The 23,040-nt window shown below is 37.2% G+C and overlaps 1 protein-coding gene across 1 annotated transcript in view; it reads right to left on the bottom strand.

The window, feature by feature from the left end:
* myo7aa (myosin VIIAa) overlaps positions 1–23,040 on the bottom strand; it is a 62,847-nt gene that overhangs the window by 1,627 nt on the left and 38,180 nt on the right. The window contains exons 23-47 of the mRNA XM_067389909.1: positions 22,433–22,636; positions 19,657–19,833; positions 19,479–19,568; positions 18,323–18,450; positions 17,441–17,567; positions 15,833–15,952; positions 15,495–15,668; positions 14,388–14,615; positions 14,000–14,170; positions 13,135–13,252; positions 12,924–13,050; positions 12,677–12,846; positions 12,375–12,565; positions 12,080–12,204; positions 11,651–11,808; positions 11,159–11,312; positions 9,625–9,780; positions 3,660–3,765; positions 2,037–2,150; positions 1,793–1,880; positions 1,542–1,648; positions 1,238–1,423; positions 1,006–1,122; positions 730–813; positions 97–216 (exon numbers count right to left, since the gene is read on the bottom strand). Of these exons, the coding sequence (XP_067246010.1) occupies positions 97–216; positions 730–813; positions 1,006–1,122; positions 1,238–1,423; positions 1,542–1,648; positions 1,793–1,880; positions 2,037–2,150; positions 3,660–3,765; positions 9,625–9,780; positions 11,159–11,312; positions 11,651–11,808; positions 12,080–12,204; positions 12,375–12,565; positions 12,677–12,846; positions 12,924–13,050; positions 13,135–13,252; positions 14,000–14,170; positions 14,388–14,615; positions 15,495–15,668; positions 15,833–15,952; positions 17,441–17,567; positions 18,323–18,450; positions 19,479–19,568; positions 19,657–19,833; positions 22,433–22,636 (3,540 nt within the window). The remainder of the gene's footprint in view (positions 1–96; positions 217–729; positions 814–1,005; positions 1,123–1,237; positions 1,424–1,541; positions 1,649–1,792; positions 1,881–2,036; positions 2,151–3,659; positions 3,766–9,624; positions 9,781–11,158; positions 11,313–11,650; positions 11,809–12,079; positions 12,205–12,374; positions 12,566–12,676; positions 12,847–12,923; positions 13,051–13,134; positions 13,253–13,999; positions 14,171–14,387; positions 14,616–15,494; positions 15,669–15,832; positions 15,953–17,440; positions 17,568–18,322; positions 18,451–19,478; positions 19,569–19,656; positions 19,834–22,432; positions 22,637–23,040) is intronic.

Here is a 23,040-nt window from a genome sequence, read left to right as displayed (position 1 = left end):
GTACAAATCATTTATATAAACCTCATTAAAAACTCATGCAACTTGTGCTGGCATTTTCCATTCCGTTGCATGTACAGTAAGTAGGGTTGCTCTCACCAGTGACGTCTCACACAGAAGTTTGCTGCCCTGAACCAGGTTGCCAATAGTGATGTGGAAGTACGTGTTCCCACTGCTCCAGTTGGAAATCTTCGTGAAGGGATATGTGGTTAAAATATCCTGTGGATTGAGAAAAGAGGAGACACACATCACTGCACACTGGGATCAGTATGTTGAGCAAAAACACTGGAAACACACCATTTAAAAAAGTGCTGCTTGAAATAAAATAAAAAAATAAATGATATCTCAAATAAAATTAAATATAATTACAAAAGCACATTCAATTAGTAAGCCTAAAATTTAAATGAAAAGAATATAATATTACGTATATAATACTGAATATTAATAATAGTATATAATTAATACTATAATAGTGTATAATAGTATATAAATAATACTAAAATAAAACTACACTGAGTTTGTTTGCAATGCATTTTTGTTTATTCCTAAACTTATTTTATTTCAGCTAATTCCCAAAGCAACATTTCTCATTTTCATTTAGTTTAACGATGTAGTAAAATAATTAAACTGAAATAAAAATGATTAAAAACTATATAAACAAGGAATCAATAAAAATCAATAACTTGATTTATGTGAGTCAAAACAACAACAAAAAAAAGAAGGAAAACACACCTTGTTCTTGGGGTCGATTAGGCTGACTCCATATTTGTTGATGGCTATCAACAGGATCTCAGGGAAGTGTGGCTCAGTGGTTTGCTGTAATGGGAGCAATGAAAAAAGATTGATCAGTCCATCCAAAGAAAAAAAGAAGACAGATCTGGAGTATAAAACACACTAGGCTGAAGTGTATTGTATAGACAAACACTGAGCTCCAAAAATGATTCACAAGTTTATAGCAAGTAGAAAAATGCCAGCATACCAAACCACAAGTTAATATAGCACAGTTACCTTCACTTCAAAAAAGGCAGAACCAAACGTGGGCCATTTGAAAATGATCTTCAGAAACATCAGCTTTGCTTCCTCCCTTGATTTCCCAGCTTGTCTGTTGAAGTATGCCACAATCGACTGCAACAAAAGGAGGAAGAGATAAGTGCTAGCCAGTGTATTTTGTCAATACAACTAAAAGGATATATACTTGAAGGACACACACAGCCGAGAACATTTTAAGAGTGACACAAACCCTTTTCCAGTCGTCAGGTGAGAGCTGGCGAATCAGGTCCTGAGGAATCAGCTCCTTCAGCATCTTGGGAATGCCGGGAAAGTGGGATTTGTCATCCTCAAATTTGACCCGGTAGATGAGAGCGCCGAGCTGGAAAACCTCTTCTCTGGAGCATTTGTGGTATCCGCGGAGATACTTAGGAAGTTCCTTCACATGGGAAGTGTTATAAAGATAAGCTGATATATATAAATCAGGGATTTCTCCAAGTGTCTGTGGTTTCATGATGTGGTATTTGGATGTTTATGAGGCCTCATAACCGGCTCACCTGATAATAATGAAAGATGGAGTCTGCAAAGGAGTCTTTGCCTGGAACTGTGGTCGTCCAGAGCTTCTTCATGAAAAACACCTGGTAGGTCAATGAAGGCACTATACCTGAACATCAGAGGAAGAGCCATTATGTTACAGTATTTATTTGATAAAGAGGTTTTCATTCTGCTACCCTTTTCCTTAAAAAAAAAACAAAAAACTTATGCAGTGTATATGGCAATTGTAAAACCATGGCACCATCTTTATTACCATCTTTAGCAGGTCTTGCTTTCTTGATCCAGTCTGTCAAATGGCGGACAAAGTCAAAGAAGAAATCACCCTCAGGTACACTTATCACCTATAATGCATAAAACCACATAAAAATAATATTATATACATCTTGATAGGAATTGTATAATAACCTAACCTAGCATGAAAGATTGTTCAAGAACAAAAAGATGAAGGAACTTGTGCCACATGGGCAAAATCCCGTTGATATTCCAAAGATGCTCACCTTATCAGAGATCTTGACAAACAGACTAAAGCCTTCAGGTGATTTGAGCAGCAGTCTACTGGAGATGTTCAGACAGAAGTCTTTGGCCTTCGTGCTGGACTCCACCTCAAACGCCTGAAAACAGACAGAGGGAACCTTCAAAGACTGTCTTTACCCATCCAAAACGTTGCAAAGCCGTATTGAACACTTCCAGATGCATTTAAAAGAATATTCCGGGAGGGATTAACCGTACAGTATAAAACCTACTGTATATCATATCTGATTCACAAATTTCTAAGGCTTCTAAATGATCAACATGGCCAAAATTGTGCTGAAAAGCCTGTTGCACACAATCTACTACATGCCTTCTGTCATTTGAATGATGGTTTATACTTTAGGCTCTTTAGTAAAAGGCCTTTTAGTGTAATTCTAAAACCGTCCACGTCTTTTTGCTGTGAAATCTTTACTTATTTTTATAAAGTAAATGTAAGAATAATTTGATATTGTTAGTAATATTGCAAAATAAACACTTACTGGACTAAAGCAACTTAAGTTTACTTGATTATCCATCGATTTTTAGAAAAACCATGTTAATATGTGTGTATCAAATATGATCCATCAGGCTTTTGAGGAATGTTGATTTGTTCATCCCTCAATCATCATTGTAATGAACTGCATTGTTTTAAAACTATAGAGCTTTGATCATAGAACTAAGCATTTAAAGTGAAAACTACAATTCTGGCTAACAATATTAACTTTGACTTTCCCCTCAATAAACTCCTAATTTACTGATTATTTATAGTATTGGGTAGGATTAAGAATGTAGAATAAGGTTATGAAGAATAATGCATTAATATGTGCTTAAGTACTAATAAATAGCCAATATTCTAGTAATATGCAAGCTAATAAGCATAGGGATGGGCGATATATGGCATGCAATTGTCACGCGCATTTCGTCAGTAAAGCCGGTTCCCTGATTACCACTAAATCACCATCACCTGCTTTCAAATGGAGCGGCATTTAATAGACAGAGCCGTAGTTCACTGATAAGCCATGCAATATCGCGTTCAATATCGCAGATATCGAATTCGATATTGAACGCGATATTGCGTGGCTTATCAGTGAACTACGGCTCTGTCTATTAAATGCCGCTCCATTTGAAAGCAGGTGATGGTGATTTAGTGGTAATCAGGGAACCGGCTTTACTGACGAAATGCGAAATTGCATGCGATATATCGCCCAGCCCTAAATAAGCAACTAGTTAAAAGACCCTAAAATAAAGTGTTAACTGTGCATATTTTTGCTCATTTTGGGCCTCTGAATAAAACAGAACTGTTTTTTTTCCACCATATTCTCACTACATCATACATCAATTTAAAAAAAAAAAAAAAACAGTTCCTTTTCAATAAAAAAAGATTTTCTGACTATTACTTCACACAAGGCTTTACAGGGTTTAAAGCAGAAATGTGAAGCTTTCATTTCTGACTATAGAGTTCTAACAAATAATAAAAAAAGACATTCATAAAAAATTCTCAGTATATCAACGTCACCTCTGAATCACATCAACTGTCCAAATCAGCAAGATCTCAGTATGTTTGATGAGTCATAAGCATATGAAAGACTGTCCTGATGAACATATCTCACCTCATCTGTGTCATCAGGGAAGTACACTTTGTGAAAGATCTGTGTGGTCTTGTGCTGAATAGCCTCCACCTCAACCAGGTGAGGGGGATATTTTCGGGATCCGTTCCTACACACAAACAAACATAAGGCATCCATGATGAGTCATTCACACTATAAAACTCCTCACACAGACGTCTCATATTCATCAGAACAGGAAAATAACAGACTCCTTTTGACTGTGAGCTCAGAATGGAGCCGACAGACAAAGAAACAGAAAAGAGTGTGAAAGATAAAAAGGACACAACATCAAGACAAAACTGCCTAATTTCACACTGCAGATAGAAGAGATGAGTCATTCTGCTTCAGGAAAAGAGTCATTTTAGGAGTATTGGAGCATTCGAGTTGAAGTTTTTAAGATGTAATTATGACATCAGGTGTGTTCCGAGTTCAGTGAAAAGGTAATTAATTACAATTAATTACAAGTTCAGTCGTTCATCAGTGGACCACTCCCAGAAAGAGGAACAAATCGATTTACACGGTTGCTTGGGCTTAACACATGGCTGCAAAAAACCTGCAACTTAAAGGGACTGAATTTCATCGACAGTCAGAGACAAATGTTCACACATGATGGCCTGCACCCAAACAAATTGGGCTCAAGAGTGCTAAAGGACAATATCTACTTCTCCCTCCATCATCCTTCAGCAGTGTGTGCAAATCCACTCAATATGAATAGCACAAACACACCTGGACAGAGTACAACTGACCACAGGACTTTATTTCAGCACCTGAATGGACATGCGGTTGACACATCCCACAAGGACAAAGATAACACCACGCAGCCACAACAACCACTGCTCACGGACACAATCCTGACTGAGCCCTGCCCACAGAGCTCACCAAGAGACAGTGACGTGTTAGAACTGCTCCAAGATTCAGCACCCAAGGACGACTTTTGGGAAAACAGCCAGGGAAGCCAGGGCAACATATTACAGCCTCCGGTAACACCAGAGCAACAGCCCCTCTCTCCAGACACGTTATCCCTCTCTCCAGCATCCCCTCTTCTGTGCTTCTCAGAGAAAATGGAGGAACTGGTATATGCTGGAACCAAACTATCCCACTCTTTTGCTGCGAGCCCCCAGATATCAACAAAAAAGCGAGCCTTCTTAAACCGTTTGGCAAACCCATTTAATCTGCTGCCTATTACACGTCAAACTAAGATTACTGCAGAGACAGAAAGTAAGACTGTTAAGTTAGCACTTTTAAACATCCGCTCACTTAAAAATAAATCACTTCTAGTCAACGACTTAATAACCACAAACAACCTAGATTTTATGCTTCTAAATGAAACATGGCTTGAAGACAGTTGCAGTTCAACAATCTTGAATGAAACAGCCCCTCCTAACTTTATTTTTATGAGTGTCTGCAGAGCTGTTAGGAGAGGTGGAGGTGTAGCTGCTCTATTTAAATATGTCTATCAATGCAAGCAAGTGTCATTTGGTGATTACCTGTCATTCGAATATTTGGGTATTGTGTTAAAAGGTGCTCCTTGCATTCTACTTATAGTTATTTACAGGCCTCCAAAATACTCTCCAGCCTTTGTGGAGGACTTTACAGAACCGTTATCATTAATTTTTCAAACAGAGTTTGACTGTTTTGCTATTACTGGGGCCTATGGTAAAATAAATCCTAACACTTTTGAATACTTTTGATCTGACTCAGCATGTACATGGACCCACACACAACTGTGGACACACTCTAGATTTAATTATCAGTAAGGGTCTAAACATTTCATCCATTGTCATTAAAGGTGCCCTAGAATTAAAAATTGAATTTATCTTGGCATAGTTAAATAACAAGAGTTCAGTACATGGAAATGACATACAGTGAGTCTCAAACTCCATTGTTTCCTCCTTCTTATATAAATCTCATTTGTTTAAAAGACCTCCGAAAAACAGGCGAATCTCAACATAACACTGACTGTTATGTAACAGTTGAGGTGTACGCCCCCAATATTTGCATATGCCAGCCCATGTTCAAGCATTAGACAAGGGCAGAACGTCTGGATGTGCACAGCTGAATCATCAGACTAGGTAAGCAAGCAAGAACAATAGCGAAAAATGGCAGATGGAGCAATAATAACTGACATGATATCATGATATTTTTAGTGATATTTGTAAATTGTCTTTCTAAATGTTTCATTAGCATGTTGCTAATGTACTGTTAAATGTGGTTAAAGTTACCATCATTTCTTACTGTATTTACAGAGACAATACTGTCATTATTTTCATTTTTTAACACTTGCAGTCTGTATAATTCATAAACACATTCTTTATAAATCTCTCCAACGGTGTGTAATGTTAGTTTTAGCCACGGCGCACTGTCAAACTCATACAGAATCAAATGTAAACATCCAAATAAAAACCATACTTACGCGATTAGACATGCTGCATGATGAACACTTTGTAAAGAACAATTTTGAGGGTTATATTAGCTGTGTGAACTTTGTTTATGCTGTTAAAGGCAAAAGCGAGCTCCGTGGGCGGGGAGCGTGAGCATTTAAAGGGGCCGCAGCCTAAATCGGCTCATATTTAATGATGCTCCAAAATAGGCAGTTAAAAAAATTAATAAAAAAAATCTATGGGGTATTTTGAGCTGAAACTTCACAGACACATTCAGGGGTAGTGATGGCGAAATGAAGCTTTGTGAAGCATCGAGGCTTTCCCCTCAAGTGTATCATAAAAAGGTTCATTACTCGAAGCTTTTCAACACCGTGCACACTAACGACATCTTGTGGTCAAAAGGTGGAAAAAACGGCCTTTGCGTCCCAGACGACCCAGCTATTTTTGGACTGTTTCATGTAATAAATCAGTTTGTGCTATGAAAAGCATATAAAACAATGTAAATTATTATGCATAAAAAAGTTTTTCATGTGTCATTTTACTTACACAATTTGAATAAATTAGTCTGAATATTTTTTTGGGGGGGGAAATAGGCAAGCTTTTGGCATTATTTTAAAATAAACGATTGTCATAGAATGAAGTATGAACTGGGAATAATACAAACTGAACACATGTAAATATTTATTCGTATTATAACATATTCTTTTGCTAAAAAAGCAAATGACACTTCACATCTGCACAAGGGTTCACGTTTTGTGAATAAGAATACGAAGCAGTCACGTGGTTGTGTGCGAAAACGAGGCTTTGGACGTCACCGATCACGTGGTTATGGCAAAACGAATCAAGCTCCGATACAGTGCTTCAATGTGAGATGTTTCGTTTTTTGATACAAGCTTCGAAGCCTCAGTGTCAAAGTAAATGTCACATCACTATTCAGGGGACACCTTAGACTTATATTACATCTTTTAAAAAGACGTTCTACGGCACCAAGGATGTAGCACTATCTGATCATTTCTGTATTTTCTTTGATATATTGATTTCTCCTAATGTTGAAGCTATATCTATCTTGGTCAAAAAGCGATGCTTAAATGAGAATACTAGTGCACTGTTTATGAAGGCTATATCTTTAACACCAAGCATATCTGCAGACTCTGTTGATTTTCTCCTTGATTCTTTTAACTCAAAAGTACAGAATGTTTTTGATAACATTGCTCCTGTGAAAGTCAGGAAGAAGAGTGGCAGACAAAAAGCACCGTGGAGAAACTCAACAGCAGTGCAAAATATGAAAAGACAATGCAAAAAAGCTGAGCGCATGTGGCGAAAGACAAAACTTGAAATCCACTATAACATCTATAAAGATAACCTTCATGCTTTCAATGTGGAACTAGGCAAAGCTAGACAGACCTTCTTCTCAAATATTATAAACAGAAACTTAAACAACACCCGCACTCTTTTTGCTACTGTAGAGAGACTAACAAACCTCCCAAGTCAGATTCCCAGTGAAATGCTCTCAGACAGCAAATGCTGTGAGTTTGCTTACTTCTTCTCTGAGAAAATTAATAATATCAGAAAGGCAATAAACACATCCTTGAGCTGCACTGGGGTAAAACAGATCAGATCACAACCTCAGAAAGTAGCTATTATGTCTATGGTAAACGCCTCACTTCTCTCTGGGACTTTTCCAAAATCCCTGAAAACTGAAGTTGTTAAGCCCCTCCTGAAAAAGAACAATCTGGATAACACCATATTGAGCAACTACAGACCAATCTCAAATCTTCCTTTCATAGGCAAGATCATTGAAAAAGTTGTTTTCAATCAGATTCTTAAGCTTGAATGGATACTTTGTGCTGTGATGCGGTCAGAAACCAGATTGAAAGATGTCAGAGACAGCGCTCATAAAGATAATAAATGATATTCGCCTAAACACAGATTCAGGTAAATTATCAGTGCTGGTTCTTCTCGATCTCAGTGCTGCATTTGACACTGTTGATCACAACATACTTCTTGACAGGCTGGAAAACTGGGTTGGGCTTTCTGGGATGGTCCTTAAATGGTTCAGGTCATACTTAGAAGGGAGAAGTTATTATGTGAGTATCAGTGACCATAAGTTTGAGTGGACATCCATGACCAGACCTGAGTTTCAGTGGCCATGTAAAGACAATAACTAAATCAGCATATTATCATCTCAAAAATATCGCAAGAATTAGATGCTTTGCCTCCAGTCAAGACTTAGAGAAACTTGTTCATGCTTTCATCACCAGCAGGGTGGATTATTGTAATGGGCTCCTCACTGGTCTTCCCAAAAAGACCATAAGACAGCTGCAGCTCGTACAGAACGCTGCTGCCAGGATTCTGAGCAGAACCAGAAAACATGAACACATCACACCAGTCCTCAGGTCGTTGCACTGGCTTCCAGTTGCATTTAGAATTGATTTTAAAGTACTGTTACTTGTTTATAAATCACTAAATGGCCTAGGACCTCGATACATTGCAGATATGCTCATAGAATATAAACCTAACAGATCACACAGATCATCAGGATCAAGTCACTTAGAAATACCAAGGGTTCACTCAAAGCAGGGAGAGTCTGCTTTTAGCTGTTATGCCAGCCAAAGCTGGAACCAGCTTCCAGAAGAGATCAGGTGTGCTCCAACAGTAGCCACATTCAAATCAAGACTCAAAACACATCTTTTTACCTATGCATTTGCTGATTGAGCACTGTGCTATGTCTCAACTATCTTTTTATTCTTTCAACTCTTTTTTATTTTTTATTTATTTCATTTTTAATGCCATTTATATATTTTATGCATCTCTTTTATTTTCTGACTTTTAATGCATTTTGTATCTTGCTGTCTGGTTGAAAGAGCTGGGAGAATTAGGAAGTAAGTTTTTTTCTTTTTTTGTTATCTCTGGATGCAGCTCTGTGACAAATATTTAAATGTGACAAGTATTAAGTAGACAACTCAGTTAAGGTAGTTTTACTGTAAATGGGGAAAAAGTCAACAACAGACGTTGCATCCATTGCTCTTGCCATGTTTTTTCACTGACATTGACACTGACACATTCTAATTTGGGGATCAAAGAGTTCCCACACATAATTATGACTTTGTTGAATTTGGCTTCCATTTGAATTCAAGTTATAAATACGATCTTTCTGACATGAACTGAATGCACCATATGTTTCAGAGCTTGTGTTGGCTTTGCTTCTCTAAAAGCAGTGAAATATCAGCAGCTGATCAGGATAAATAAGTTATATGATGGAAGACAACAGCTGTTAAGTGATGCTGACCATTCTTAACTGTCAAAGAATTGAAAATAAAGTAAAATAAATAAGCAGTCTAAGAAGTGCACTTCTAATCCAGTTCAACAAACACCAGTCACACAACAGTTACTGTTCTCTCTGACAGACAAAATGCTTCTGACATGGTCTAAATTCTCCAAATTGCACAGGAAAAAAGGCTCTTTTTTGGTGGTATATATGCTCCTTCAGATATGATCTTTGCAATAAAAATAGGTCCTAGACAATATATGAATGCCTGTTTGTGCATGCACATGCAATTGTATGTGAGATGAGCGAGAGTTGTCACCGTAAAGCTTTCTGCAGTCTCTGCATGCAGTCAGGGGCCAACGGATGATGTTTCTTCGACTGTAGAAACCTCTGGACGTGTGGTAAGAGGACGTTACTGGGAGGAAAGAGACCAGCACACAGCCAAAGCAGCTCCCAGCCCTTCTCTTCACTGTACCTACACAAACAGACAAACCATTGTATTTAAACAATGAATGGCTGGTACGAATAACATTGAGCAGAACATACACTAATGTGCAAAAGTTTGGGGTCAGTAAAAAATGAAAATCTTCATTCTGCATTGAATTGATCAAAAGTGACAGTAAAGACATTTATAATGTTGCAAAAAATGTTTATATTTCAAATTAAAGGGTTAGTTCACCCAAAAATGAAAATTCAGTCATTAATTACTCATGTTGTTCAACACCCGTAAGTGTTAAAGGGTTAGTTCACCGAAAAATTTAAATTATGTCATTTATTAGTCACCCTCATGTCGTTCCACACCCATAAGACCTTCGTTCATCTTCAGAAGACAAATTAAGATATTTTTGATAAAACCTGATGGCTCAGTGAGGCCGGCATTGCCAGCAAAATCATTTCCTTTTTTAATGACCAGAAAGGTACTAAAAACAGTTCATGTGACTACAGTGGTTCAACCCTAATGTTATAAAGCGACTAGAATACTTTTTGTGAGCCAAAAAAAACAAAATAATGAATTTATTTGATAATATCTAGTAATGGGCGATTTCAAAAAACTGCTTCATGAAGCTTCGAAGCTTTATGAATCTTTTGTTTCGAATCAGTCATTCAGAGCACCAAAATAACGTGATTTCAGTAAACGAGACTTCGTTACGTCATTACGTCACAATACGCCCATCACTAGATATTGTTGAAAAAAGTATTGATTTTTATTTTGATTTTTTTTGGCGCACAAAAAGTATTCTCGACACTTTATAATATTAAGGTCGAACCACTGTAGTTACATGAACTGTTTTAATTATGTCTTTAGTAGCTTTCTGGGCATTGAAAAAGGAAATGATCTTGCTGGCAATGCAGGCCTGACTGAGCCATTGGATTTTATCAAAAAATATCTTAATTTGTCTTCTGAAGATGAACGATGGTCTTATGGGTGTGGAACGATATGTGGGTGAGTAATAAATGACATAATTTAAATTTTTTGGTGAACTAACCCTTTAACACTGTTCTTTTGAACTTTCTATTCATCCAATAATCCTGAAAAAAATTTATCACAGTTTCCATAAAAATATCTGAAGCAGCACAACTGTTTTTAAATGATTTCTGAACGATCATGTGACACTAAAGACTGGAGTAATGATGCTGTAAATTCAGCTTTGCATTACAGGAATACATTTTCAAATGTACATTTTTAAATAAATTCAAATAGAAAACAGGTATTTTAAATTGCAATAATATTTCACAATATTACAGTATTTTTGTTCAAATAAATGCAGCCTTGCTGGTCATTAGAGACTTCTTTCAAAGCAGAAGTGTTCATTGGAAGAAATCACAGCTTCTGGCTATATGGAGAGACGTACTTGACATGGTTGTCAGTCATTTGTTTGAGTATCTGGCAGAAGATCTCGTCTTTAAGAGGCTCCGCCTTCAGAGCACCCTCGAAGATCTGATCCGTGAGCTCGTTCACAGAACGCGTCCGCTTGGATGGATAATCGCCCATATATTTCATTATAGGTGCAGAAGAGCAGGTCAAGGATGATTAACGTTCAGAATGAAGATAACATTCTGAAAAATCTCATTACTCACTAGCATAAAATTTTAATATTTAATCTTTAAAATAAAGCCAATTTTAGTGTCCATGTCATATTTCAGCCTAAAATCAAAAGAAAATAATATGAAATTATATTTTGCATATAGAACAAAAAGCATATTTTAGGGCCCAGGTCATATTTCAGGTCAAAAAACAAATTTACATACAGAAAAAAAAAGCCTATTTTAAGGCTCAGGTCAGCCCATAATATGAAAAAAGATGTGAAATTATATTTTTCATGAATCCCGGGTCTGAAGGATATCAATGAAAGCCATGCAGGCCTCCTGGGAAAGCTCCTCATGGCCCACACACTTCTTCAGAAGGGCCTGTTTGATGGGTTCTCGTGTGCAGGACCACAGTTTGTCCTTCCCGCGGTTCTTGGTGATCATCACTCTACTGAGCGTGTGTTTGGGAGGAGGCCTGGACGAGAGGAGAGGGTTGAGAGTCAATAAGGGTTAATTGTCTACATTAAAAAACTTATTCTTTGCTTTCTTTGTAAAATCAAATTGTATTTTCTTTAGAATAACCTGCACTTATGAATAATGCACAATAACACCAGGAATTATTAAGAAAGTCAATAGGGACAATTTTGCGTTGCCTTTAAAATTAAATTAAAAGTAAAGCCTTCTAGTAAGACTCCTGATTGCAGCATAACTGGCAAGAATTACGATTTAGGGACAGTGGTGACTACCTGAAGTAGTCATATGAGTATTCCTCCAGAGTGTATGGCTTTATCCTCTCCTCCGACTCCGTTATAGGGACATGTGAAATCCGGATTGACTCCTGACGTTGGTCTGGTGTCATGGTAACCAAAGCCTGAGCCATAAAGTCAAAGGGAGGGCAAAAGAGAGAGAGAACACACAAGACAGGCACAGAGAATATGAGAGGGTTTAAGAAGAGACATAAATCATACATAACTGAAATAATAAATATATGAAGCAAACCCTGAACATAATATAAAAAAAATAAATAAAAAAAATCAGTACCACAATTTCAGGTGGAGGTCTAATGACTGTGGGCAGCACATAAACACAGTCGGCAGGGAAATCTCCTTTCTGTTTGGTTCTGTCATTGATCCCGTGGGCCCAGCCTGATGTCATGACCTGCTCGCCCGTGTCCTGGTCCAGCAGAATGAGGTCACCTTTTAGGAAGCTCAGGAACGTTGAATCATCGCCAGCTGATCAGGATAAATGAGTTACATGAAAGAAGAAAATGGCAGCGATAATAAAGAAATGTCAAAGAAATAAAATAAAATGTTATTGATATAATGTGTTTGTGCTTCTCTAACCTCGACTGGGGTTGTCCTGTAAGGCCACAACAAACTTGGATCTCCTCCTGAGACCCTCTAGGAAGGTGACCACCAGGTCCCGTATGTCCTCTGCATTATTGGAGGTGAACGTGTACTCGTCCCCTTTGATGGTGGCTAATGTGAAGCTCTGGGCCTGAAGCTTCCCCCCTCTGGCAAACAAACAGGCTTTTATCTTCAAAGCTCAAATCATATCAAACCTCCAAACAAATATCTGTGAAACCCATACCTGCTGCTGGACACAGCGGTGATCTCTGGGAAAGAAAGCTCCAAAAGAACCTGCTCTTGCTCGTCCACAAAGTAAACACCTGTCCAGTTTACAGCCACAATCACGTCATTCTTGGGTAGGCTAGGACCTTCAGACAGAAACACAACTGTAACACATCTGTAAACATACATCACAAGAACCTTGTGCAATATTAATGTAATGTAAGAAATACCTGAAAATTTAAAGGCCTCATAGAATCTTGAGAATAACAAAGGCCACTTATAACGAGCAAAATCCACGACTTCCTCCTTCACTTTCTGAGGGTCCACCCTCTTCTGAGTGTAGATACCCTACAGATACAACACAGTGTTACTAACAATGGTAACACTGACACTTTACAATAAGGTCCCAGTAGTTAACCTTAAAATTAACTAACAGTGTGCAACACATTTGTTACAGTTTAATCTTTGCTAACATTCATTGTTTGTTCATGTTAGCTGAGGTTCTTTAGAGCAGGATGGATTCTGATTGGCTGCCAATGTTTTATCATTCATCACCTGGAAAAAATCATTGTGAAACTGATTCCAACGATATTATTTCTCTGTGCCATCAGTGTTATAATTGTGGTGTTGTCCTTGATATTTTTTACATTCAGAACGATTTTTACAACTATATTTTTATCAATATTGCCATAGCTATATCATTCATACCCTTGGTGTGAACAGGGATTGTTCACCCAAAAATGAAAATTCTCTCATCATTTACTCACCTTCAAGTTGTTCCAAACCTGTATGAATTTGTTTCTTCTGCTGAACACGAAAGAAGATATTTTGAAGAATGTCAGTAAACAAACAGTTAACGGTAGCTATTAACTTCCATAGTATGGGGAAAAAAAAAAAAACTGACAGTCAGTGGGTCCATCAACTGTTTGGTTACCGATATTCTTCAAAATATCTTCTTTTGTGTTCAGCAGAAGAAACAAATTCATACAGGTTTGCAACAACTTGAGGGTGAGTAAATGATGACAGAATTTTCATTTTTGGGTGAACTATACCTTTAAGTCCATTCATGTGACTGTTGAGATGAACTTTTGCCACCTTTTTGTGTGCAGCCATTATGAACTGAGCCCATCTCTCCACGGTTTTGGCCGAGCTGATCTCTCTGTCCGGGATGTAGGATGGAATAAGACTTAACAGACGTTCCACAAGGATCTCAGAGCCATAGTCCACGTAGTACTGTTGCGACGCCAGCTCCGCTAGATCCTCCTCCTCCCGGAAGATAAAAGATACAGAAAAAGTGCAAGAAAATAGATGTGCGAAGAGAAATAAAGATAATCAAAAGAGGAAAAGAAGAAAAGGAATAGTAGAAAAACACAAATAAAAAGCAAAAGAGAAAGATGCAGAGAAAGAGAATATTCCCTCCTTAGAAATATGGTGTGAATAAAAAATCTATTTATCGACTTGTTTCTGTGTCTGAGGTTCATACCCTATCACAGCGGTATTCGCCAAATTTGACGCCACGCACGATCTGCTGGTAGACGAGGTTTGTAGCGACAGCATCCTCTGCTGGGTCGTGCCAAGGTGTGAATATCTCCTTTCTAAAGAACAACCTCCAGGGGGCGTTGCGCTCCTGAGCGCCCTGCTCTTTAGCGTACTGCTCACACTGAGACACAGCATCCATCACGTGATCATTACCGCTGCCAAGAGAGGAAACCTGCCACAAATAGAGTCCAAAAAGCTTTCTTAACCATGTAAAGCCTGACATATGAAATAACAGTCAGATTTTTTTTTAAACTGAACAGTTTATTGAACTTTTAGACAAAATGTGTTTTAAAAATTTTATATAACGGGCTTTTATGGCTCATATAGTATTGTATATTAAGAATATGAAGGTGAGAAACACCTGAATTTATTCAGGGGAAAAAAAAGAAGAAAAAAAAGAAAGCAATTTAGTGCAGATGGTGTAATAAACGATTCTGTAATAAAAATCAATGAGATCTTTATAACAGTAGCCTATAGCAGACTACTTACATAAAATGCATTTAAATAAATATGCATATAATAAATATCAGCTGTCATTCTATATCTGCCAATAATGTCTTAGTAAAATATTTAAATTCTTAGATTTATGATCAAATCTCTGTAGTTTAAAAACATATAATGTGATGCAATACAATGATGATTGAGGGATGAACAAATAAATGTTCCTCAAAAGCCTGATGGATCATATTTTATACTCTCACATTTTAACTTGATTTTTCTAAAAACTGATGCATGGATAATCAAGTAAACTTAAGGTGCTCCAGTCCACTAAGATTTTAAATATTACTAGCAATATAAAATGTATTCTTTAATCTTATGTTTACTTTATAAAAATCAGTAAAGACATGTTGACCCTAAGGTGGATGTTTTCAGAATTACACTAAAAGTATAAACTATCAATGAGCCGACAGAAGGCATGTAGTAGACTGAATGCAGGAGGTTTGGTTATGTTGATAATTTAGAAGCATTAGACATTTGCATATTAAATATGATACAGTAAGTTTCATAGGGTTAAATGAACCAAACTGATCTTGGTTGTTAGTGTGTGTACCTTATCAAACAGAGCAATGTACAAGGAGAAGCCAAATCGATCCTGAAGGCTGATCTTGTCGGACAGTGCGTTGCAGAGCTCCATTGCCGTGGTCGCAGAGTCCGTCAAAAGTGTTTTTGTCGTTCCGTCCATAAATGTCACAGGTAGCATTATTGGCTTTTTTGATTTTGTGGCCTTGGATAAAATTGTGAAAAGAAGATGTCATATGGACTGCTTTTATTGTGCCTTTTGTCCTAGAGTTTGACAGAGTCACTTGTCAACTTTTGTTGCATGGAAAAGAGCAGCAGAACTAGACTGGTTATTAATAAAGCAGATATAATCAATAAAATCAGTTGCACCTGAAGCTCTAGCCAGGATGGTGGTTGTGTTCTTGTTCCATTCACAAACGTTCTCCTCAGTCTCTCCTCGCAATAGGGAGCGTAACCCGGAGGACCCTCACTGATGAAGTTCCTCAGGTACTACAGGAGGACAGACATACTGAACTTTCAATAATCGTGATTGTAATCATAATTGGTCAGAATTAACCACTAAAACCTCACTGGGGTGATTAACTAATTCATTCTCTCGTTTTAAGTAAATCGTGTGGACAACATAATAATTTGTTACCTCGGTTTGATAAATTTTTTTTTTGCCTTTACATTTTTGTTTATTATAAAAAGAATAGTAACCACTTAAAAGTAATTTAATTGATTACAAAAACTGCTTTGATTTTTAGTGTTGTGAGGATCACAACAAAGTTTTCTGACCAAATTGCAAGTAATTAAAAATGCTTATAATTTAGGCCAGTCTCTACTTACTTTACCTAACCTGAAAATAAATAATAAGGTTAAAGGTGTAAGAGATACACAATGCAAAACAGTATATTTGCAATAACATATATATTTCAAATATTTACCAGACATGATAAAAGTATTTGTCTGGGGTTGAAATATTACAGGTGCTTCGTAGGGCTGTCGCGGTTAAGGAATTTCCCTTGCGGTATTTTTGAGTGGCTCAATAGCACGATATGCGGTATTACCGCCATATATATATATATGAGAGAGAGAGAGAGAGAGAGAGAGAGAGAGAGATCATATTCAATAACGAAACTAAAAAGAGCATTGATGTAAAGAGAATGTCAAAATAAGGGTCTACAAAACAGAACATAAACCTGACAATAAGATGGTAGAGCTGTTGTATGTATAATAGTTAGTTCCGATCATCGAATCTGACTAAACAAGACTTTCTGCTGATATTTCACGAGTATAAGCAGAACTAACGTTACTCATCTCTGCGCGTTCTAGACGGGCTGTCGGTCAGTGCAGTTACATTATGACACAAGGTGGCGGCAAGGGACTGTTTTTGAGTCTTTAAACCGTTCATTCAACTGCACGTTTAAAAACGCAGATTCATTCCAAGAGAGATGAAATGAAACAAGCTGTTGAAATCATTTTAACGTTAAGCGCCACTTTATAAGGCTCAGCTGACCAGTAATGCTTCGATGCTAAGGCAGAGATTTCGCTGTCCTTGGACACGACAACTTTTTTTCACGAATATATCTCGGCCTGAAGGACAGACGCAGGTAATCGCACGCGCTCAGTCGATCTCTCTCACATTCACTGTCTGTTTAGGCTTGTTTAGTGCAAATCTACGGAGCCTCTGTACAAATCACCATGGTACACATTATGCTATCATTATTACCTTATTTAATATTTAGTACACGTGTATGAAGTATAAAACGAGAAGGACATAGCCTTTCAAAAAATAGAAAACATGCAAATATCGTGGTTGCTGCGGTTTTTGCAGTGTTCTGCGGTTGGCTCGTAAAAAGCGCGGTATTACGAAATTGCGGTTATCGCGACAGCCCTAGTGCATCGATCACAGTTAAAGCTACAAGTAAGAAGAGGAAAAAAGGAGAGAAGATAATCTGAAGAGTGAAGAGTTTATATATAACCAGCATTTTTTACCTTGACAAACTTTTCAGAGGGAGCGAAGCAGCCAACACACAGAGACATGAGGATCCAGCCGCGGGCGTGACTGCTTTTAGAGGGATTCTGGGTCAGCTGCTTACAGATCTGACAGTAGATCTCATCTCTGTAAGAAACAGCAGGAAGAAGTTTGTTCAGGGTTGTTTGGGAGTGATGAAGTGTCTTATGGAGAATTTCGGTAGACATACATGATTTTATGCTGATTTATTATAATGATGATTTTCTATCCCCTAACCCGATCCCTAAACACAACCCTCCTAGAAAACTTTCTATATTTGTACATTTTCTGAATACATCATGTAGTATGATTTAAGCTATCTTCCTCATGGGGACAAAAAATGTCCCCAAAAAAAGGTAAAAGATTTCTGGTATTTCAGACATTTTGTCCCCATAACATAGGGAAGCACAAACACACTAATATATATATATATATATATATATATATATATATATATATATATATATATATATATATATATATACACACTACCAGTCAAAAGTTTGGAATTACTATTTTTTAATGTTTTTGAACAAAGTCTCTTATGCACATTAAGGCTACATTTATTTCATAATAAATACAGAAAAAACAATAATATTTTGAAATATTATTACAATTTAAAATTATGGTTTTCTATTTTAATATACTTTAAAATATAATTTATTTCTGTGATGCAAAGCTGAATTGTCAGCATCATTACTCCAGTCTTCAGTGTCACATGATCCTTCAGAAATCATTAAAAAATTTCAGCCTTAATGTGCATAAGAGACTTCGTTCAAAAACATTAAAATAGTAATGTTTCCAATCTTTTGACTGGTAGTGTATATATATAATTTATGATATATATGTATCTATTGTCTGACCTCAACCCTGGGCGAAGGATGCCGTTGCCAATGATAAAGTGAAGCTTCTCCAGATTGGATGTGGGTCGGTCCTCCAGCATGCTGTTTCCATGGACTGTGTATTCACCATCATTCAGACGCTTGGTCACCTAGAAAGAAAAAAAAAAGGAAAAAACTTTAAAATCAGGATCAGGGTTGAAATGATAAATTACATCAGATAAAGCACTGGAAATATAAAATAGATTTGTTTTATAAAATTATTTAAAAAAATATATAATCCACCAAAATAGCCACAACATAAATGAACATTTGAATGAATGAATGAATGAATGAAGCATTTTAGATACAACTTTATACTGTACACACACACACACACACACACACACACACACACACACACACACACACACACACACACACACACACACACACACACACACACACACACACACACACACACACACACACACACACACACAGTTTAAAAGAGGTTAACTATAGTAATGGTCAAAGTTACTAAACCGATGTTTTGTTTCTGAGGAAGCTGATTGTTTTTTTGTTTTTTTTATTTAAATTTATACATTGAAACAAATTACAAACAATGAGCTAAACATTCATTGATAATAGCAGTGGCCCAATAGCATGCATGATGGAGCAAAGGAAATAGAAGAAAACACAAAAAACAAGACGGGATGGTCAAATAAAAGGTACAAGAGGGGAATGGGTCCAAATTCCATACAGATCAGTTCATTTTCAATGCATTAAGATACATAACAGGTGTCTACCTTTGTATAACAATGTCATGTGTCCATTTTATACAGTAGATAGATCTAAGGTTGTTTTTTTTTCTTTTTTTTAATCCAATGACCCACTTTTGGTGGCTGCAGTTTCTTCCAGTTAATTGTTATTTTGTTGTTGTTTTTTTGTGTGCGTGTGTGTGTGCGCGCAATTAATAGCTGATTGGTTCTTTCATATCAGGTTGGTGGAGGGAGAGTTTATAACTCCTAATAACTGACTAATCCTTTGCTGACAGTGGAATGAATATTTGAATGGCAGTGGCTCATACCTGTACAATCAATGTCTTAAAAGGGTCACCGAGTTTAAAAGAGAGCTTGTAGAAAGAAGGGAATAAGGAAGTGTAGCATGATAAAATCACCATGGTAACAGCATCACTCACCTCCTCTGTAATCTTCGACTTCTTCTTCAGGGTGAGCGACACCAGCTTGTGACGCACACTGCTCTTTTTGTGACTGTCAACGTGAGTGTTCTGTAAGAGGTGGATGAAAAGAGACTTATAAATCATGAAAACATTGCCTCATTTGTCTTCTCCTACACTCTTATGTTGTCTAAAGTACCTCTCCATCTCCCTGCAGAGCCTGCAGCTCTCTCTTGTAGGTTTTCTTGCCAAGTGTCTCGTAGATCTTGGTCATGACAGGAATCTTCTCGCTGCCGTCGCTGATGGCCGTGTGGTATTTGGGTTCTGGAAGGTCACCCATGAATCGGAGAATCGTGATCCAAACGGCCAGAGCAGCCTGCAGGACGAGGAGATAACCAGTAACTCATCAAACAAACATTTAAATACTAACAATTAGGAGTGTAATGGTACACGTATTCGTACCGAACAGTTTCGGTACAGGGATTTCAGTTCGGTGCACATGTGTATCCAAGCATTACATTGCAACATTGTAGCCTAACCACCATTAACCACCAATAATCGCAATAAGTAGGGATGTCCCGATCAGGTTTTTTTGCCCTCGAGTCCGAGTCATTTGATTTTGAGTATCTGCCGATACAGAGTCCCGATCCGATACTTCTATAAAACATAAAAAAAATTAAAAAAAAGAATAAAGAAGAGCGAAAAAACAGATCCAGGACGTTCCTTATTTTTTATTTGATTACAAACAGAGCACTTCTGTGAGGTAGCTTGAACAATCAAGTAATAAATAACAAATTCTTCACTTCACTTTAGTGCAACAGTAAATATAAAAAAGGCTAATATAAAAACAAATATATTTGGTTTGATTTGGGTATGCTGCAGTCTGTGTAATAACTAAAATAATGTTTATATATATCATATTCTCTGGCTAGTTTACTTTAATTTTTTATAGTATACCATACTTTAACCCAAACTGAATAATAAAAAACAAGTTTAAATGGGTAAATCTTGTATTATTATTTTTGATTCTTAATTTTCTTTTCTGTCATACTCAAATTCTTGTTAAAACACATTAGACATGCGTATTGTGTGCATTTTGAACACTTTTTGTGTGAAATTACATTTATTTTGTCCATCAAAAGTGTGCTTTCACTTTAATTACGCGTCAGCAGCGCAGCGTGTGTCTCAATCAGCTCCCTAGTTCAGTAATTAGGGCACTGATCAGGGTATCAGCCACATTCACTTTCATTATATACTGATTCACGATCTAGGGAGCTAGGGAGCTGATTGAGACACGGGGATAGACTCGGTGCCGAGACGATTGTGGCACTGCTGCTTACGCGACACTCCTGCCTGACGCTCGAGCTGCTCCTGCTGCCTGTGTGAATGCATCCGTTGGTTGACATGCACGCTGAAAAAAATATGCGCTACTCACGCGCCACTTACGCTTGCAGTGTGAAATAGGCCTAACTCTGTGCCACCGCATAACTATAGATGTGTTAAAAATAATGAGAATATATATATATATATATATATATATATATATATATATATATATACATATATATCCGAGTCCTGATCGGGAGGTAACGTCCGATTCCGATCGAGTCTGAAACCACATGATCGGGCCCGATTTCCGATCATGTGATCGGATCTGGACATCCCTAGCAATAAGCTCTGTGTTTTGTTACTTTCGATAAGAAACAAAGTGTCATCCTTCAAATTCTGTCCACAAAATCAAAAACAGAAAATGCCGTTTTGACGTTCTTTGATGTGGCGTGACAGATCACTGTACAGGCGCCTCAGTTCAACCGGCAGCGCAGAGCACGAGTGAACGCGAACATCTGAAGGTATGTTGAAAGATACAGTACAACTTACTGAAAAGGTCATATCTCGTGTAATCGCTCAATCAGTTTCAACGGCAGAAAGACATCAATGAAAGCTTGTAAACAATATGTCATAGGGATGTAACGATTCACTCAACTCACGATTCGATACGATTCACGATACTGGTTTCACGATTCGATTTTTTCACGATTTTTTTTAACAAAATGAGATTTAAATGAGAAAGTGTCTTTTTATTATTTCTCAGACAAAATGCTGTATATTTCTTTGTGAAATTGAAATATCTTTATAACAACTAAATTGAAATTTTAAAACAAATCCTAAATCAAATAAGTAAATAAATAATACAAATAAAAGAAATCTCTTCATATGAGTACATGAACAAGACGTTTATTTGCTCTATTACAGGCTGAACTATCTGTAGCCATTTAAAATTAGAGGCAACCACTGCATTTTAATCACAATCCCAACAAAGATGCTGTTTGAGCAGTTTTTAATTTAAATTAGATTGTAAAATTTTTAACATCTGAAGCAAAAACAGAATGTTCAGACTTTAGCTTTGTGAAATTATGCTACATAAAACTTCATAAGAGCAGAAGGGCTGCATGAGAACGCAAATTCACTGTCTGACAGCAGGTGGCGCTTATGGAACAGCGGCAATACAGCGCTTCCATGGTTACCGCTCTAAACAAACAGTGCTGTGCGCTAAAACTATTTTAAAAGCCATTGTATGGAAGTAAGATGAAAAGAAAATACCATCTAAACTTTTCTGAACACAGTCAGTTCTCCTCAGCTATACATTCATATAACCCCCCGCCCCCAAATGTATCGCGATTCATTTAGCATCTCAACCGACTTGAATCGTCACATATTTTAATCGATTTTTAACCGGTTCCACATGCATCGTTACATCCCTAATATGTCAATATTTTTACTTTTAGATTTATTACCAGCATTCCTCTCAACTCGTCCACCATCTGTTTTTATTGTGCTTGTCACAATGCATTATGGGATTGCCTTCTATGCGAAAGATACATGCAATGTTTCCTTTAAAAAGACATTATTGTTACATAGTTAATAATACAACTTCCTACAGTGTGTTTGAGTGTCATTAGTCAAAGGTTACATACCAGCTGATCTCCTTCATCTTCGTGAAACAGTAAGGGCTGTTTGAGCGGGCGGCGCATGTAAGTGTGAGTGGTCGTGCCCTGGAAATATGTGGCAGAGTACTTGGCAAATTTGTACTCTGACAAGTCTTCCACATCATCCTCTGGGAGAGGAAGAGATTCATCCAGGTCTTCCACCTCAAGCTCCCTGTGCGTTCGCTCCAGGTCCTGAGGAAAACACAATAACAAACTGGAGCTTAGTTAATCAACTAATTAATGACGTGAGGGATCAGTTGTGTTTGACTGCAGCTGGATTTAACCAGTCGTCAAGATTTGCTGCTTGCAGTCGGGGAGGAGCTGAAAACGGAGACATGAAGTTAGACACTTTCTGGTTCCCGTAGTGATGCTTGCATGGTGTTTGAATACTAAATCACAGATGAAGTAGATTAACTGCAATATTTGTCAAATACTCAGATGTTTCAGGTGTTTTCATGTAAACACTTGATGTACTGCTTAATACAGCACCTGCATATACAAGAGTAAAGTTGAACATAAGTCTACATACTGTTAAAATACCAATTTAAGATACGCTGACAGTATACTTTTTATCAGATTTATTTTGTTAAACATGG

The sequence above is a fragment of the Chanodichthys erythropterus genome, chromosome 7 (genome assembly GCF_024489055.1).
Source record: "Chanodichthys erythropterus isolate Z2021 chromosome 7, ASM2448905v1, whole genome shotgun sequence".
NCBI lineage: Eukaryota > Metazoa > Chordata > Actinopteri > Cypriniformes > Xenocyprididae > Chanodichthys > Chanodichthys erythropterus.
Note: the sequence above shows the minus strand (reverse complement) of the source record. Positions and strands in the feature narration are given on the sequence as shown.